Source organism: Muntiacus reevesi, chromosome X (assembly GCF_963930625.1).
Source record: "Muntiacus reevesi chromosome X, mMunRee1.1, whole genome shotgun sequence".
In the NCBI taxonomy this organism is placed as follows: Eukaryota; Metazoa; Chordata; class Mammalia; order Artiodactyla; family Cervidae; genus Muntiacus; species Muntiacus reevesi.
The window spans coordinates 62536092-62554337 of NC_089271.1; the positions used below are offsets into that span (position 1 = coordinate 62536092).

Here is an 18246-nt window from a genome sequence, read left to right on the forward strand (position 1 = left end):
CACGCTCCAGGGACAGGCTTGATAGGTTCTCCTCCCCACAGGAATGCTGATCCCTACGAGACCCCCTGCACCTGCAGTCCACCTCACCCCAAGGGCCCACTCCAATTCTGCACTAAGAACCCGCTGCTCTCTGTTCCTGGTTCCTCATACCAAGTTGCTCCTTAAGGTCATCTATTTCTCTCTGTAGCACCAGACACTAGGCCAGCAGACACAGGAGGAAGAGAAATGGTTAGTATACACCCGCCTCCCCTCTCCTCCTCCTCTCCTCTCCCCCGGGCCCTCCATCCCAAAGCCAGGTGTCTAGACTGGTAAGGGAAAAACTTTCCTCAGTGGAAAGGAGGTGGGCTCCCTCCCTGCGGTGCGGGATGGGATGGGGGTGGGGGACCACACATGTCAGGTGCACGTGGACCCAGATCCCACCATGGGGTTTGGGTGTGTATTTCCAGGAACCAGAAGAAGCATTACCCGAGGACAGCCCTGCCTTCCAGGTGGCTGCTGCTGCCTTTTCCGTCTTGGGGGATGGTCAGTTGGTTCCCGGTCACCTGACAGGGAAAGGACACACAATCCAGCTTCCCAGGTTCCTAGTGAGATGCAAAGGGCCAAGCCGGGTCTAAGGTGAGCTGAGGCAGTATCGCCCTCTGCTAGCATCAAGTCTCCCCTGCTCTGCCCGGCAGGCAGCCCAAACTGTCTCTCTGGGTCTGCCCCTCCTATTCCGTAGGGGCGGCCATTTCACCACAATGGTGGCCAAAGACTATGGTTCTGTGTTCGAGCTTCCCAGAGCAGCAGCCACAGCCAGCACCTGGGAGAGCAATGTGAGCAAACAGCACTTCACAGAAAAGACTATTAGCCTGCAGGTCTACGCCCAGACTAGCTGTTGGGGCACTGCCACCCATCACCCCTACCAAACAAATTCCACACAGAAGGTGATGGGGCCAGGGCTAGCCCTGTTGACACCCTCTTTCTCAGGGGAGAAGCGCCCTGAGAGCAAGGCTGAGCCCCCAGATGAGTGAGAGAGAGAGAGAGAGAGAGAGTCAGAGACAGAGGTTTCTGCCCTCACCCCTGGCCTCCTCCCCCCATATCAAAACCCAGGACACTCACCTGAGGGGCCAGGCCTCTGTTCATGACTTCTCCCTTGTTCATGGCCATGGGCTCTGAGTTTCCTGAATCTTCTGCACCTCTGAAGTTGATGTTGGCGCCCCTGGGTTCTCCATGATGCACCCATGGAGAAGATGGCCATGGCCTGTCAGTGGTCAGCTAAAAACAAAGATTTCTCACTGATCTGGAGTAAGGATGTGTGTGCGTGCACATGTGTGTGTAACAGTGCATTTATATGTCTATGCCTGTGTGTGTGAGAGCTCATGTGATTCAAGATGGAACTGAGGCAGGGAATTGGAAAAAGAATTGAAAGGCCGATCTCTTTAGCACATTCTCTGTCAGTCAGCCCTAGGCCAGCAGGCAGAGCTGAGCTGGGGACTATAGTGTGGCACTTAGAAAGCCTGGGTCCCATCCCTGGAAGGTTTGGGGAGCAACTAGGAAGTAGGATTCGGGAAAGTGATGCGTCTAAACACCAAAGCTCTGTGAAGCTTTCAAGGGGTCCCCTCAAATCCATTCAGCTACCAGCTCTCCCTTCCACTCCAGCCCCAGCTTCGTGGAGGAGGCTGGAAACAGGCCAAGGGTGGAGAGCCGAGCCCAGCACACCCAAAGTGCTACCTTAACGTTTGTCCCTAGTAAAAGGACCCCAATCTGGCATCCTAATGACCCAGTAACCAAGGGCCACCCAATGACGACCCCTGAGGGATGGAGAGAAGGAGCAAGGGGTGAAGACCTGTGCCGAGGGGAGGGTGGGAGGCGGAAGAGTGGGGAGAGAGGAGGGGCCTGGCCTACTCACTTGGCCCTTTGGGAATGGGTCTCTATTTGGGTCGTTTTCTTCTCCCGACAGCGCCATTGCTGCCACCGATTCCCGGGCCCGCCTAGTCACGGATTTCTTCGCCATTGCTGCCACCGACTCCCGGGCCCGCCTAGCCACGGATTCCTTCCCAGCACCGGTGTGCTTGGACTCTTGGGCTACCCAAGGGACCAAGGCATACTTCTTGGACCTACCAAGCAGCTGGATGTCGGAGATTGGAGGAAAGGTGGCCGGTTCCAGGGGAGTGGCCGAGATTCCCTGCCCCCAGGAACGGAAGGTTCTCCCCACGGCAGGTTTGGAGACACCCCCAAGGGATTTCTTCTCCTGGACCCCCTTCCTCCTAGGAGTGGGCTGCAGCCTGCTGCCTGTAGGGGCAGCTGCAGGAGCTGATACTACTGTCACTCCCGGGTAGCTGGGCAGGCTACCCCCCTTCCCCCAGAGCACGCTCTGCATTTTCTTAGGGGGAGAGGTGTCCTCCTGCTCTGCATCGCCCTGCCTGCCCTGCCTTTCCACAACCGAAATTAATCCTTGTGGAGCCGAGGAAAGGCAAGTGCCTGGCACATTAAGGAGATTCTCTCTGCCTTGGACATTCGAGCATCTGGTTGTGTTCCCAGGATCCTCGGGGCCGTTGAGCTTGGCCTGGCCTCCATCTTTGGGGTAAAGGCCCACCCTCATCAGCTCTATCTCACTAAACTCCTCAGAGGACTCGGAGTTGGACAGCAGCCCGGCTGTGCTTTCTAAGGGAGGCCACTGGTGATCCACAGCCACGTTCAAGCTACTCTTAGTGCCTCTCATAGGGTTCCCCCAGGCCCGGCCTGCCTTGAGCCCGCCAACCGCGAGAGGGACGGCCTCAGCCTGTGCAGTTTCCCCACACCTCTGTGTAGCACTGTCTCGACTGGTGGGACGCACCTCGAGGTCCCACAAGGCAGACACTTCACTGACTGCGTAGCTCTCCTGGAACAGGCATCTGCGGGTGCCCAGCATGCTTAGGTCGGCCAGCTGCTGCAGGATGGCTGCCACTGACTCATCAGCCAGCTGCAGGGTATCCCCCTGGTCGTTGGCAGGAGAGCCAGGCCGGCCTTCACGGCCCCACAGCACCCGCCCTCTCGCTTCCAGCAGTTCCCGCTCGGACTCGAAGCCCTCAGGGTCTGGGAAGCCATTCCCGCCCTCACCCTCGCCGCTTCGCGTTGTCCCTGGCTCGGGGCTGGGGCCCGGTCCCCGAGGGGCTGTGGAGCCGGCCTCAAGGCCCCTTATGTGCTCTCTGCACTCTGAGCCGAAACCCGCTCCCGAAACAGACACCTCATCATCTGCGGAGCTCATATTGCGATCTGGATGGCCGCTGGACCTGGGGCGGTGACGATTTATCAACCAGGTCGTGGTGGCCGCGGTGGTGGCGGTCAGGGCAGGTGAGCTGTGCAGCGTCTGGAGTTCGCCGAAAAGCACCAGCGGCACCACACGCAGGAGATGGCCGCAAACGACGCGAGGTTTTCAGCGCGCCAGAGCTGCCGCCTCCTCATTGGTCCAGTTCTTGCCAACCAGCACACGCCTTGTTTGGCCGTCCCCTCGAGGTGTAACCAATGGGGTCGAGAGCCTCCTCTGGTTTGGTGCCAAGCCCAAGGGCCCTCCCGGCAGTACGCGAGTTGGCGGGTGAAGGTGATCCTTCCAGTACACCTCTGTCAAGCCTCTCGTCCCACTTCCTCCATTCCGAGTGCGTAACCACTCCGAGAGTGGGAGAGTTTAGGGGCAAACCCCTGTGGCGGTGGTGCAAGAATCCCATTTGGGAGGTAATTTGGCAGAATCTGTGAAAAGCAACTTATACAGCAGAGACCCCGTGCCCGGCACTCTTCTAAGTACTGTACGTAAATAGTAGTGGTTACTTGTGACACTCCTAGGACTATGGTACTAGTGATTACCAGTCTCTTGCAGGTGAGGAAACAGGTACTGAGAAGTTCAGCCACTGGCCCACGGTCGTTTGGCCCATGGGGATCAGTGGTAGAATTGAAGCCACGCAATCAGACTCCAGAGTCCTTGCTTTGATCCAAAGATCTAAAAAAGCTATGTTTTCCCCTCTATCAGGAAGTCCACTGCCTGGCACATCTTCTAAATGTGAGGGTTTATTTCTAAGATCTCTATTTTACTCCACTGGTCTATTTGTTAATGTGGCAGTAACACACAGTTTTCATTAGTGTAGCTTTGTAATGTTTTGAAATCAGGAAGTTGGAGTTCTCTACTTTTTCTTTGTCCAAGTTGTTTTCCCTATTAAGGATCTCTTTAGATTCTACTTAAAGTTTAGGCTGAGTTTTTCTATTTCTGTAAAGCATGCTATTGGGATTTTGATAGGGTTTGCATTGGATCTGTAGATCACTCTGGGTAGTGTGTTAGAAGAACAGATTCAGTGGAGTGTGTGTGTCTGTGTGTGTGTGTAAAAGAATTGACTCATTCAATTAGAGCAACTGGTAAGTCCCAGGATCTAGAGGGTGAGTTGGCTAGCTGGAGACTCAGAAGAGCCAGTGGTTTAGCTCTAGTCCAGGTTAGAAGGCCTAAGAACCAAACCAATAGAGGTGACATTTCAGTTTGGGTCTAAAGGCAGGAAAAGAAGCTGATGTCCCAGGTCCAAAGGCTTTCACGCAGGAGGACTTCTCTTGCATGAGGAAAGGTTGCTTTTTTGTTGAATCAGACTATCAACTGATTAGGTAAAGCCCACCCACATTATTAGGGGGAAATCTGTTTTATCCAGTTGACTGATTTAAATGTTAATCTCATGGAAAAGCACTCTACAGAAACAACCAGAATAACGGTTGACTAAATATCTAGGCACTCTGTGTACCAGTCAAGCTGACACATAAAATTTACCACCTCAGATAGCATGGACTTCTTAACAATATTTAGTATTCTGATCTGTGCAGACAGATGCCTTTCCATCTATTTGTGTCTTTTTAGTTTCTTTCAGCAATGTTTTGTATTTTGCAGTGTACAAGTTTTTGACTGCTTCCTTGAGTTTATTCCTCAGTATTTTATCCTATTTTGCTGCTGATGTCAATGGAATTGTTTTCTTTTTTTAAAATTATTTATTTATTTTACTTTACAACATTGTATTGGTTTTGCTATACATTGACATGAATCCGCCATGGGTGTACATGTGTTCCCCATTCTGAACTCCCCCCCACAACTCCCTCCCCAGCTCATCCCTCTGGTGTATTGCAGTGCACTAGCCCCTAGCATCCTGTATCATGCATTGAACCTGGACTGGCGATTCGTTTCCTGTATGATAATTTACATGTTTTAACGTCATTCTCCCATTTCATCCCGCAACTCGCCCTCACCCTCTCCCACAGAGTCCAAAAGACTGTTCCATACATCTTTGTCTCTCTTGCTGTCTCACATACAGAGTTATCGTTACCATCTTTCTAAATTCCATTTATATGCGTTAGTATACTGTATTGTTGTTTTACTTTCTGGCTTACTTCACTCTGTATAATAGGCTCCAGTTTCATCCACCTCATTAGAGCTGATTCAAATGTATTCTTTTTAATGGCTGAGTAGTATTTCATTGTGTATATGTATCACAGCTTTCTAATCCATTCGTCTGCTGATGGGCATCTAGGTTGCTTCCATGTCCTGGCTATTATAAACAGTGCTGCGGTGAACATTGGGGTGCACGTGTCTCTTTCAGGTCTGGTTTCCTCAGTGTGTATGCCCAGAAGTGGGATTGCTGGGTCATATGGCAGTTGTGTTTCCAGTTTTTTAAAGGAATCTCCACACCGTTCTCCATAGCGGCTGTACTAGTTTGCATTCCCACCAGCAGTGTAAGAGGGTCCCCTTTTCTCCACACCCTCTCCAGCATTTATTGCTTGTACACATTTGGATAGCTGCCATTCTGAGTGGCGTGTAAGGGTACCTCAATGTGCTTTTGATTTGCATTTCTCTTATAATGAGTGCTGTTGAGCATCTTTTCATGTGTTTGTTAGCCATCTGTATGTCTTCTTTGGAGAAATGTCTGTTTAGTTCTTTCGCCCAATTTTTGAGTGGATCTTTTATTTTTCTGGAATTGAGCTGCAGGAGTTCCTTGTATATTTTTGAGATTAATTCTTTGTCCGTTGCTTCATTTGCTATTATTTTCTCCCATTCTGAAGGTTGTCTCTTCACCTTGCTTATAGTTTCCTTTGTTGTGCAGAAGCTTTTAACTTTAACTAGGTCCCAATTGTTTCTTCTTGCTTTTATTTCCAATATTCTGGGAGGTGGGTCATAGAGGATCCTGCTGTGGTTTATGTCGGAGAGTGTTTTGCCTATGTTCTCCTCTAGGAGTTTTATAGTTTCTGGTCTTACATTTAGATCTTTAATCCATTTTGAGTTTATTTTTGTGTATGGTGTTAGATAGTGTTCTAGGTTCATTCTTTTACAAGTGATTGAGCAGTTTCCCAGCACCACTTGTTAAAGAGATTGTCTTTTCTCCATTGTATATTCTTGCCTCCTTTGTCAAAAATACGTTGTCCATCGGTGTGTGGATTTATCTCTGGGCTTTCTATTTTGTTCCATTGATCCATATTTCTGTCTTTGTGCCAGTACCACACTGTCTCGATGACTGTGGCTTTGTAGTAGAGACTGACGTCAGGCAGGTTGAGTCCTCCAGTTCCATTCTTCTTTTGCAAGATTGCTTTGGCTATTCGTGGCTTTTTGTATTTCCATACAAATTATGAAATTATTTGTTCTAGTTCTCTGAAAAATACCATTGGTGGCTTGATAGGGATTGCATTAAATCTGTAGATTGCTTTGGGTAGCATACTCATTATCACTATATTGATTCTTCCGATCCAGGAGCATGGTATATTTCTCAATCTGTTTGTGTCCTCTTTGATTTCCTTCATCAGTGTTTTATAATTTTCTATATATAGGTATTTTGCTTCTTTAGGTAGATTTATTCCTAAGTATTTTATTCTTTTTGTTGCAATGGTGAATGGAATTGTTTCCTTAATTTCTCTTTCTGATTTCTCATTGTTAACGTGTAGGAATGCAAGGGATTTCTATGTGTTAATTTTATATCCTACAACTTTACTATATTCACTGATTAGCTCTAGTAATTTTCTGGTGGAGTCTTTAGGGTTTTCTATGTAGAGGACCATGTCATCTGCAAACAGTGAGAGTTTTACTTCTTCTTTTCCAATCTGGATTCCTTTTATTTCTTTTTCTGCTCTGATTGCTGTACCCAAAATTTCTGAAACTCTATTGAATAGTAGGGATGAGAGTGGGCACCCTTGTCTTGTTCCTGACTCTAAGGGAAATGCTTGCAATTTGTCATTGAGGATAATGTTTGCTGAGGGTTTGTCATATATAACTTTAATTATGTTGAGGTATGTTCCTTTTCTGCCTGGTTTCTGGAAGGTTTTTTTTTTTTTAAATCATAAATGGACGTTGAATTTTGTCAAAGGCCTTCTCTGGATCTATTGAGATAATCATATGGTTTTTATTTTTCAGTTTGTTAATGTGGTGTATTACATTGATTGATTTGCACATATTGAAGAACACTTGCATCCCTGGGATAGAGCCCACTTGGTCATGAGGTATGATCTTTTTAATATGTTGTTGGATTCTGTTTGCTAGAATTTTGTTAAAGATTTTTGCATCTATGTTCATCAGTGTCATTGGCCTATAGTTTTCCTTTTTTGTGGCATCTTTGTCAGGTGCTGCTATTAAGGTGATAGTGGCCTCATAGAATGAGTTTGGAAGTTTACCTTCCTCTGCAATTTTCTGGAAGAGTTTGAGTAGGATAGGTATTAGCTCTTCTCTAAATTTTTGGTAGAATTCAGCTGTGAAGCCGTCTGGTCCTGGGCTTTTGTTTGTTGGAAGATTTCTGATTATAGTTTCATTTTCCGTGCTTGTGATGTGTCTCTTGAGAGTTTGTATTTCTTCCTGGTTCAATTTTTGAAAGTTATACTTTTCTAAGAATTTGTTCATTTCTTCCAAGTTGTCCATTTTATTGGCATATAGATCCTGATAATAGTGTCTTATGATTCTTTGAATTTTTGTGCTGTCTGTTGTGATCTCTCCATTTTCATTTCTAATTTTGTTGATTTGATTTTTCTCCCTTTGTTTCTTGATGAGTCTGGCAAATGGTTTGTCAATTTTATATACCTACTCAAAGAACCAGCTTTTGATTTTGTTGATTTTTGCTATGGTCTCTTTTGCTTCTTGTGCATTCATTTCTGCCCCAATTTTTAAGATTTCTTTCCTTCTACTGGCCCTGGGGTTCATAATTTCTTCCTTTTCAAATTGCTTTAGGTGTAGAGTTAGGTTATTTATTTGGCTTCATTCTTGCTTCTTGAGGTATGCCTGTATTGCCATGAATCTTCCCCTTAGCACTGTTTTACAGTGTCCCATAGGTTTTGGGTTGATGTGTTTCCATTTTCATTCGTTTCTATGCATCTTTTGATTTCTGTTTTGATTTTTTCTGTGATTTGTTAGTTGTTCAGCAGCGTGTTGTTCAGCCTCCATGTGTTGGAATTTTGAATAGTTTTTCTCCTGTAATTGATATCTAATCTTACTGCATTGTGGTCAGAAAAGATGCTTCGAATGATTTGTTTTTATTAATTTACCAAGGCCAGATTTATGGCCCAGGATGTGATCTATCCTTGAGAAGTTTCTGTGTGCGCTTGAGAAAAAGGTGGAATTCATTGTTTTGGAGTGAAATGTCCTATAACTATCAATTAAGTCTAACTGGTCTATTGTATCATTTAAAGTTTCTGTTTCCTTGTTAATTTTCTATTTAGTTGATCTATCCATAGGCATGAGTGGGATATTAAAATCTCCCACTATTATTTTTTTTTTATTTTTATTAGTTGGAGGCTAATTACTCCACAACAAGTCTCCCACTATTATTGTGTTATTGTTAATTTCCACTCTCATACTTGTTAACATTTGTCTTACATATTGTGGTGCTCCTGTGTTGGGTGTCTATATATTTATGATTGTTGTATCTTCTTCTTGGATTGATCCTTTGATCATTATGTAGCGTCCATTTTTGTTTCTTTGCACAGCCTTTGTTTTAAAGTCTATTTTATCTGATATGAGTATTGCGACTCCTGCTTTCTTTTGGTCTCTATTTGTATGGAATATCTTTCTAGCCCTTCACTTTCAGTCTGTATGTGTCCCTTGTTTTGAGGTGAGTCGCTTGTAGACAACATATATAGGGGTCTTGCTTTGGTATCCATTCAGTCAGTCTTTCTCTCTTGGTTGGGACATTCAACCCATTTACATTTCAGATAATCATTGATAAGTATGATCCCGTTTATTGTTTTGGGTTAGAGTTTATACATCTTTTCTGTGTTTCCTGTCTCGAGAAGATCCTTTAGCATTTGTTTGGTAGTGCTGAGTTCTCTCAGCTTTTGCTTGTCTGTAAAGCTTTTGATTTCTCCTTCATATTTGAATGAGATCCTTGCTGGGCACAGTAATCTGGGCTGTAGGTTATGTTCTTTCATCACTTTAAGTATGTCCTGCCATTCCCTTCTGGCCTGAAGAGTTTCTGTTGAAAGATCAGCTGTTATCCTTATGGGAATCCTCTTGTGAGTTATTTGTTGTTTTTCCCTTGCTGCTTTTAATATTTGTTCTTTGTGTTTGATCTTTTTTAATTTGTTTAATATGTGTCTTGGGGTGTTTCGTCTTGGGTTTATCCTGTTTGGGACTCTCTGGGTTTCTTGGACTTGGGTGATTATTTCCTTCCCCACTTTAGGGAAGTTTTCAACTATTATCTCCTCAAGTATTTTCTCATGGTCTTCCTTTTTGTCCTCTTCTTCTGGGACTCCTATGATTCGAATGTTGGGACGTTTCACGTTGTCCCAGAGGTCTCTGAGATTCTCCTCATTTCTTTTAATTCTTCTCTTTTCTCCTCTCTGTTTCATTTATTTCTACCATTCTATCTTCTACCTCACTTATCCTATCTTCTGTCTCCGTTTTTCTACTGCTGGTTCCCTGCAGAGTGTTTTTGATCTCATTTACTGCATTATTCAGTATATACTGACTCTTTTTTATTTCTTCTAGGTCTTTGTTAAACCTTTCTTGCATCTTCTCGATCCTTGTCTCCAGGCTGTTTATCTCTAACTCCAATTTGCTTTCAAGATTTTGCATCATTTTCACTATCATTATTCGGAATTCTTTATCGGGTAGATTCCCTATCTCTTCCTCTGTTGTTTGGTTTGGTGGGCATTTATCCCGTTCCTTTACCTGCTGCGTATTTCTCTGCCTTTTCATCTTGTGTATATTGCTGTGTTTGGGGTGGCCTTTCTGTATTCTGGCAATTGGTGTTTCCTCTTTATTGTGGAGGTTCCTTGCTGTGGGTGGCGTTGGACAGGTGGCTTGTCAAGGTTTTCTGGCTAGGGAAGCTTGTGTCAGTGTTCTGGTGGGTGGAGCTGGATTTCTTCTCTCTGGAGTGCAATGAAGTGTCCGGTAATAAGTTTGGAGATGTCATTGGGTTTGGCGTAGCTTTGGTCAACCTGTATATTGAGGCTCGGGATTTGTTCCTGTGTTGCTGGAGAATTTGCATGGTACGTCTTGCTCTGGAGCTTGTTGGCCCTTGGGTGGTGCTAGGTTTCAGTGTACGTATGCAGGCGTTTGATGAGCTCCTATCGTTTAATGTTCCCTGGATTTAGGAGTTCTCCGGTAGTCTCAGGATTTGGACTTAAGTCTCCTGCCACTGGTTTTCAGTCTTATTTGTACAGTAGCCTCAAGACTTCTTCATCTATACAGCGCCAATGATAAAACATCTAGGTTAATGATGGAAAGTTTCTCCACAGTGAGGGACACCCGGAGAGGTACACAGAGTTACGTGGAGAAGAGAAGAGAGAAGAGGGAGTTAAAAAGCTGACCAGGAGGAGCAGAAGGGGTATCAAAAGGGGAGAGAGCAAGCTAGCCAGTTATCGCTTCCCTATGTGCTCTCCACAGTCTGGACCCCTCGGCGAGTTTCACTGAGTTACACAGAGAGGAGAAGAGGGAGGAAGGAGACAGAGGCAGCCAGGAGGATCAAAGGGGGAATCAAAAGGAGAGAGACAGATCCAGTCAGTAATCAGGTCCCTAAGTGTTCTCCACAGCCTGGAACATACAAAGAGATTCACCAAGTTGGGTAGACAAGAAAAGGGGGTGGGGGAGATAGAGGCGACCTGGTGGAGTAAAAGGAGAGTAGAAACGGGGAGAGAGCAATCAGGCCAGTGATCCTGCTCCCAGGTAAAAATGGGTACTGAAGATTGGGTTCTTAAAGGTACAAAGTTGATAACCAATACCAAAAAGCAAAGATTAAAAATCCTGAGTAGAGGTTAAATTACCAAAACTACAGTATTTTTTTTTAAAAAGAAAAAGGAAAAATGCAAAAAAAGAGGAAAAAAAGCAAAAAATCAAACCAGTGAACAAACAAACAAAAGACAAAGTAAGAGAAATTATAAAATATGTATATGTGAAGTTTGTTTTAAAAATAGGGTCTTTTTTTGGCAAGGTAATGTTAGGTTATAAAAATGAAAATTAAAGGAATAATGGGAACTTAAAAATAAAAAGATAAAATAAAATTAAAAAGACAACAAAGTAAAGAATAAAAAATTTTTATTTTAATTTTTTTTTTTATATTTAAAAAGTGATAATAGTAAAAATATATCTGAGACTTTCTCTGGAGCTGTTGCGGACAGTGTGGGGTCAGTTCATCTTCAGAGAGCTCCTTGGTCCGGCTTGTATTTCCCAAGGTCTATAGGCCCCTTCCTATGTAGCCGGTGCTAACTCCAAGGTTTTAATCTATTGCACCTGTGACTTCCAAAGCGGTTCCGTCTGTTTATTTTAGCTTCTGTTTGCTGGTCTCTTCAGTGTCTAATTTCTGCCCTGCTCCAAGGGGCGCGGTGGTGTTCCCTTTTATTTCCTTTTTTTTTTTTTTTTTTAGGCTCGCTTGTTTAGTCATGCTTTGGGGAGGGAGGAACACTGTGAACAAATATCACTGGCGTGTGCTCACAGTGATTCAGCCACACAGGGTTTGCCCCCGCTCACGCCGTGTGTGCTTCCCCAGTCTACACTGCCCAGACTCTAGGTTGCTCTGCCGGGAACTGTCTGATGCAGACTCTGGTTTACATGCACTTCTGAGGCCTAAGCTGCTCAGGTTCAGGTTCTCAGGTACTGCACAAAGGCGCAGACTTGGTTGGACCTGGTTTTGCGCCCGACCCAGGCCCGAGCAGCTCAGGTGACCAGGGGCTTGGCGCGCGTATCCACCCCCAGTTGGAGGCTGCGGCTTACCCCCTCTCCCGTTCCAGCCGCTTGGTTTTCTGGGTGTGCAACAAGTGCGCCTTCTTAGGTGTGCCGTGTGTCTATTCTGGGGAGCTGGTCTCTGGCTGCGACCCTCCTAGCTAGTCGATCGTCCAGAGTCCCAAGAAGTCTTGGTTAGCAGAGAAATCTGCTTGCATTTGGTATAGGGTGCCTCTCTGGGGTCGAATGCCCGCTTCCGACTCTGGCTGCCCTCGCCTGCCTGTCTCCGGCGGGGGATGGGCCGGTCTGCAGCCGGCTAGCTCTGCTCAGTGCTTTGTTCTGTGAGCGTGCCTGGCGATGTCTTAGGTTAGGGCTTTTCGCGTGATCACAGGATAGCTACCCCACAGTCTGGGTTGCTATCTCAAGCTAATCCCCTCAGATTGCCCTCAGGGCATTCAGGCCTGGATCTTACCCTAAGCAATGCAGCCCGCTCCTCCCTGTCCCTCCCCTGCTTGCTAGTGGGGGATGCGAGTGTCCGGGCTGCTGCTCCACTGGAAGTGGCTGTTAGGCACGTAATCTGTGGGTTTTAATTATTTATTTATTTATTTTTCCTCCCCCTTATTTTGTCCTCTGAGATTCCAAGGCTCACCACAGACCCGCCTGAGAGCGTGTTTCCTGGTGTTTGGAAACTTCTCTCTTTTTTAAGACTCCCTTCCCAGGACGGATCTCCGTCCCTACCTCTTTTGTCTCTCTTTTTATCTTTCCTATTTTGTCCTTCCTCCTTTCGAAGACAATGGGCTGCCTTTCTGGGTGCCAGATGTCCTCTGCCAGCAATCAGAAGTTGTTCTGTGGAATTTGCTCGGCGTTCAAATGTTCTTTGGATGAATTTGTGGGGGAGAAAGTGGTCTCCCCGTCCTATTCCTCCGCCTTCTTAGGACCGCCTCCCTTGAATTGTATCCTTAATGTCCTTTTCAAATTGTTCTTTGTTAGTGTATAGTAACACAACTGAATTGTTTTTGGATTTTCTGTCCTACAACTTTGTTGAATTTGTTTATCAGTTCTACCAGTTTTGTGTGTGCGTGTGTGTGTTTGTGTATGGAGGTGTGTAATCTTTTGCGTTTTGCATGTAAAACGTGATGCTATCTTCAACAGAGATAACTTTACTTCTTTCTGATGTGGATGCCTTTTATTCCTTTTGCTTTCCTAACAGCTCTGGGTATTACTTTCAGTTGTTGAGTACTAACATAATAGTGAGAGCAGGCGTCCTTGCCTTGTTCCTTACCTTAGAAGAAGAGATTTCAGTTTTTCACCACTGAATATGATGTTAGTTGTGGCCTTTTTTATGTCGAGGTCATTTCTTTCCACTCCTAGTTCTTTGACTGTTTTTTTCTCGTGAAGCAGTGTTGAATTTTTTATGCATCTATGGAGATGATCATGTGATTTTTGTCCTTCATTCTGTTAATGTGTTTTCTTACATTGATTGATTTTTGTATGTTAAACTATCCTTGCACCCAAGGGATAAATTCCTTTTGACCATGGCACATAGTCCGTCTAATATGCCGTTGAATTGTTTTGCTAGTATTTTGTTGAGGAGTTTTGCATCTGCATTCATCCGGCAAAGCGGCCTGTAGTGTTCTTTTCTTTTGGTGCCTTTGATATCAGGATAGTGCTGGCCTCATAAAATGAGTTTGGAAGTGTTCCCTCTTCTTCAGTTTTTTGGCAGCATTTGAGGAAGGTTGGTATGAATTCCTTGAATGTTTGGTGGAATTCTCCAGTGAAGCTATCAGTTCCTGATTTTGGCGGGGGGCGGCGCAGAGGGGAGGTTTCTCATTACCGATTCAATCTCATTACTGGTCTGTTGGGTTTTCTGTTTCTCCTTGATTCAGTTCTGGTAGATTGTGTGTTTCTAGGAACTTATTCATTTCTTCCAGGTTGTCCAATTTCTTGCCACAATTGTTCATAGTATTCTTTTTTTCCCATTTATTTTTATTAGTTGGAGGCTAATTACGTTACAATATTGTAGTGGATTTTGCCATACATTGACATGCATCAGCCATGGATTCACATGTGTTCATGTGTTCCCCTTCCCGATCCCCCCTCCCGCCTCCCTCTCCATCCCATCCCTCTGGGTCTTCCCAGTTCACCAGCCCTGAGCACTTGTCTCATGCATCCAAGCTGCACTGGTGATCTGTTTCACCCTTGATAGTATACTTGTTTCAATGCTGTTCTCTCAGAACGTCCCACCCTCTCTTTCTCCCACAGAGTCTAAAAGTCTGTTCTGTACATCTGTGTCTCTTTTTCTGTTTTGCATATAGGGTTATCGTTACCATCTTTCTAAATTCCATATATATGCGTTAGTAAACTGTATTGGTCTTTATCTTTCTGGCTTACTTCACTCTGTATAATGGGCTCCAGTTTCATCCATCTCATTAGAACTGATTAAGATGAATTCTTTTTAATGTCTGAGTTATATTCCATAGTGTATATGTACCACAGCTTCCTTATCCATTCGTCTGCTGATGGGCATCTAGGTTGCTTCCATGTCCTGGCTATTATAAACAGTGCTGCGGTGAACATTGGGGTGCATGTATCTCTTTCAGGTCTGGTTTCCTCAGTGTTTATGCCCAGAAGTGGGATTGCTGGGTCATATGGCAGTTCTGTTTCCAGTTTTTAAAGAAATCTCCACACTGTTCTCCATAGCGGCTGTACTAGTTTGCATTTCCACCAACAGTGTAAGAAGGTCCCCTCTTCTCCACACCCTCTCCAGCATTTATTGCTTGTACACTTTGGGATAGCAGCCATCCTGACTGGCGTGTAATGGTACCTCACTGTGGTTTTGATTGGCATTTCTCTGACAATGAGTGCTGTTGAGCATCTTTTCATGTGTTTGTTAGCCATCTGTATGTCTTCTTTGGAGAAATGTCTGTTTAAATCTTTGGTCCATTTTTTGATTGGGTCATTGATTTTTCTGGAATTGAGCTGCAGGAGTTGCTTGTATATTTTTGAGATTAATCCTTTGTCTGTTTCTTCATTTGCTATTATTTTCTCCCATTCTGAAGACTTTCTTTTCACCTTGCTTATAGTTTCCTTTGTTGTGCAAAAGCTTTTAAGTTTAACTAGGTCCCATTTGTTTATTTTTGCTTTTATTTCCAATATTCTGGGAGGTGGGTCATAGAGGATCTTGCTGTGATTTATGTTGGAGTGTGTTTTGCCTATGTTCTCCTCTAGGAGTTTTATAGTTTCTGGTCTTAAATTTAGATCTTTAATCCATTTTGAATTTATTTTTGTGTGTCATGTTAGGAAGTGTTCTAGTTTCATTCCTTTACAAGTGATTGACCAGTTTTCCACAATTGTTCATAATATTCTTGTATGATCCTGTTTGTTATTGTCACATTGGTTGTAATATCCCTTTTTTTAATGATTTTAGTTATTTTGCTCTTTTTCTCTTAGTTAATCTAGGTAAGTATTTTTGAAATAAAATTCTCTGTGTATAACGAAGTTCGCTCACAACAGTGCTGTTTATAAGGGCAAAAAGCCCTGACTGCTACTTATATTTTCATCGCAAAAGCTACTAATATCTGTTGAAACTTTACTATGTGCTAGGCCCTCATACATGCATTATGTCATTTAATTCTCACAACAGCCATGTGAGGTAGACACGAATCTTACCCCTAGTTTATATACGAGGCACAAACATGTGATAACTTGTCCAAAGTCAAACATCTAGTAGGTGGTGGAATCAGGATTTAAACTCTGGTCTTTGGGTTTATATAGATACAAATCCGTGTTATGCAACTATTAGCAAAGGAAGTACGTTGCAATAAAAGATATACTGCACTCTTCCAAGGAAGAACTCAAGAAATCTGCAAGTACCTAAAAACGTTGTATTGAAACATGTATGTCCAGGATGGGTTTCTGGCAACCAGTGGGTCCAATGGCTCTGAACCTTTTTTTGGTTGTGGGCCCTGTGTTAGTCTATTCCAGTCACGAAACCAAATACCACAGGCTGGATGGCTTAAACAAAAGGCGTTTAGTTTCTCATAGTTTGGGATACTAGAAGTCCAAGATCAAGGTGCCAGCAAGTTCAGTTCCTGGTGTAGGCACTCCTGCTATATTGCAGTTGGGAACCTTCTCTCTGTTTCCTCACATGACATTTCCTCTGTGTGTGTATGGAGACAGAGAGAGAGCGAGCGAGAGACCTGGTAACTCCTCCTTTTATAAGGATGCCAGGTCCTTTGGGATTAGGGCCCCACTCTTACAACCTCTGTGTGTGTTGTGCTTGGTCGCTCAGTTGTGTCCGACTCTTGGTGACCCCATGAACTGCGGCACACCAGGGTCCTCTGTCCTTGGGAATTCTCCAGGCAAGGACACTGGAGTGGGTTGCCATGCCCTCCTCCAGGGGAGCTTCCCAACACAGGGATGGAACCCAGGTGTGCCACACTGCAGGTAGGTTCGTTACCATCTAGCCACCAGGGAAGCCCAAGAATATTAGAGTGGGTAGCATATCCCTTCTCCAGGGGTACTTCCCAACACAGGAATTAAAACCTGTATTGCGGGCAGATTCTTTACCAGCTCCCTCAATTAACCCTAATTACCTCTCTAAAGGCTCCATCTCCAAATTCAGTCACATTGAGGGTTAGGGCTTTAAGAAAGGAAATTGGGGGCAACACAATTCAGCCCATAATAGGACTCCTTTGAGAATCTATTGGAAGCTCTACACACCCTCCTAAGAAAACTGTATACATGCCTCCCACAACTTTGCACACAATTTCAGGAACTTCTTGGAACCCAGGTTGAGAGCCACTGTTCTAGGTCACCTTCCTCTTTTCCCAGATGGGAAAACAAGAGGTTCAGAAAGGGGAAGGGCTTTTCAGCAGATTAGGAGAGAGGTAGGTCTCCTGATTCCTCATCAAGTGCTTGCCCTACCTTACTCTGCCTTGTGTTAGGCCTGTTAAGTCAGCAATCCACAGTGACCCCAAAACACTAGGGATTCTGTGGATGCAGTGAAGGGGAGTGCTTCACCTGGGGTGCTCAAGTGAGTGAACAAGGCTCTAGCTACAACTGACAGCAAATGGGGCAGATTTCATTGTTTCAAATCAGTCAGGAGGTTGGGGAGAAGCTGCACCAAGTTCAACATACACACACAAGAGTTCTGAGTGTGAGGCGATGGAGGTGCTTCTGTCCTACCCAACAGCAAAGTGGGGACTGAAGAGGTATAGTTGAACTGTCTGCTGGCCTTGACATGGGGCTGTCCCTCTACTCTCAGATTCCTCATTTGTACACCCCTCAGGAGTAGACCTGTTAGATTTCTACATGAGATTATCTAGCTCTAATATTCTGTACATCTGTGATTCTGGGGCAGGAACCATGCGGGAAAAATCAGTTGAGGCATCTGGGTCCTCGAATCATGGGCAAAACAAAAAATTTTTTTTAAAAAAGTCTTGTGATGGCGTCAAAGAATTAGCAATAAAGCACATGTAGTTTAAAGAGATGAAAAATCCCTGATAAGCACGAGAAGACCCTTTACATACTCAGTCATTTACGGTAAAGTCCCAAGAGAAATGTTCCCTCAATTTCTGTTTCAGGTCCATCCTTATAAAGGGAGGCGAATTATAATAGCTGGAATTCCGAACAACCAGGTTAGAAGATGGATTTATAATGGGAAAAGTTATGTTATCTTTAGGCAGAGGGGTGGCCCCAGAAAATGACTCTTGTTTCACTTCATCAATCAATGAGATTTTAAAAGAACATGACATTCTTCCTGTTGACCCTATCAATGCCACAAACCAGTGTGGAGCCTTCACCTGGGTCACAAGACTGGAAACAAAAGCAGGGGCACTCACTGCGGGGTGGCGGCTAACACTTAAGGAAATTTCTTTCAGCTTTGCCCCCTACAAAGTACTAAGGAAGGGCTTGAAGGGTTGTGCACACCCACCTACTGCTTCTGTGCCAGTGGAAGGTGGGAGCTCACCCAGTCTAGCACATCAAAGGTCTCAGTTTCTGTCTGAGGAGAAAGGGGGAGAAAAGAGCTGCTGCTGCGGGGAGCAGGGGTGAAGGCTGGTGTTAAGATAGAAGTGCCAAACGGGCAAGGGAGATGCCGCCCATCCAACCACCAGCACCAGCACCATCACCACCAT

At 44.8% G+C, this 18246-nt stretch overlaps 1 protein-coding gene across 1 annotated transcript; it reads right to left on the minus strand.

Moving 5' to 3' along the window:
• Window positions 1-1599: 1599 nt before the first annotated feature.
• On the minus strand, window positions 1600-18246 carry LOC136154485 (uncharacterized protein CXorf49 homolog). The gene is made up of 4 exons (XM_065916744.1): window positions 18220-18246; window positions 18081-18113; window positions 1885-3328; window positions 1600-1658 (listed from the first exon to the last, which is right to left on the minus strand). Exons 1-4 carry the CDS (start codon window positions 18244-18246, stop codon window positions 1600-1602), a joined length of 1563 nt encoding a protein of 520 aa, XP_065772816.1.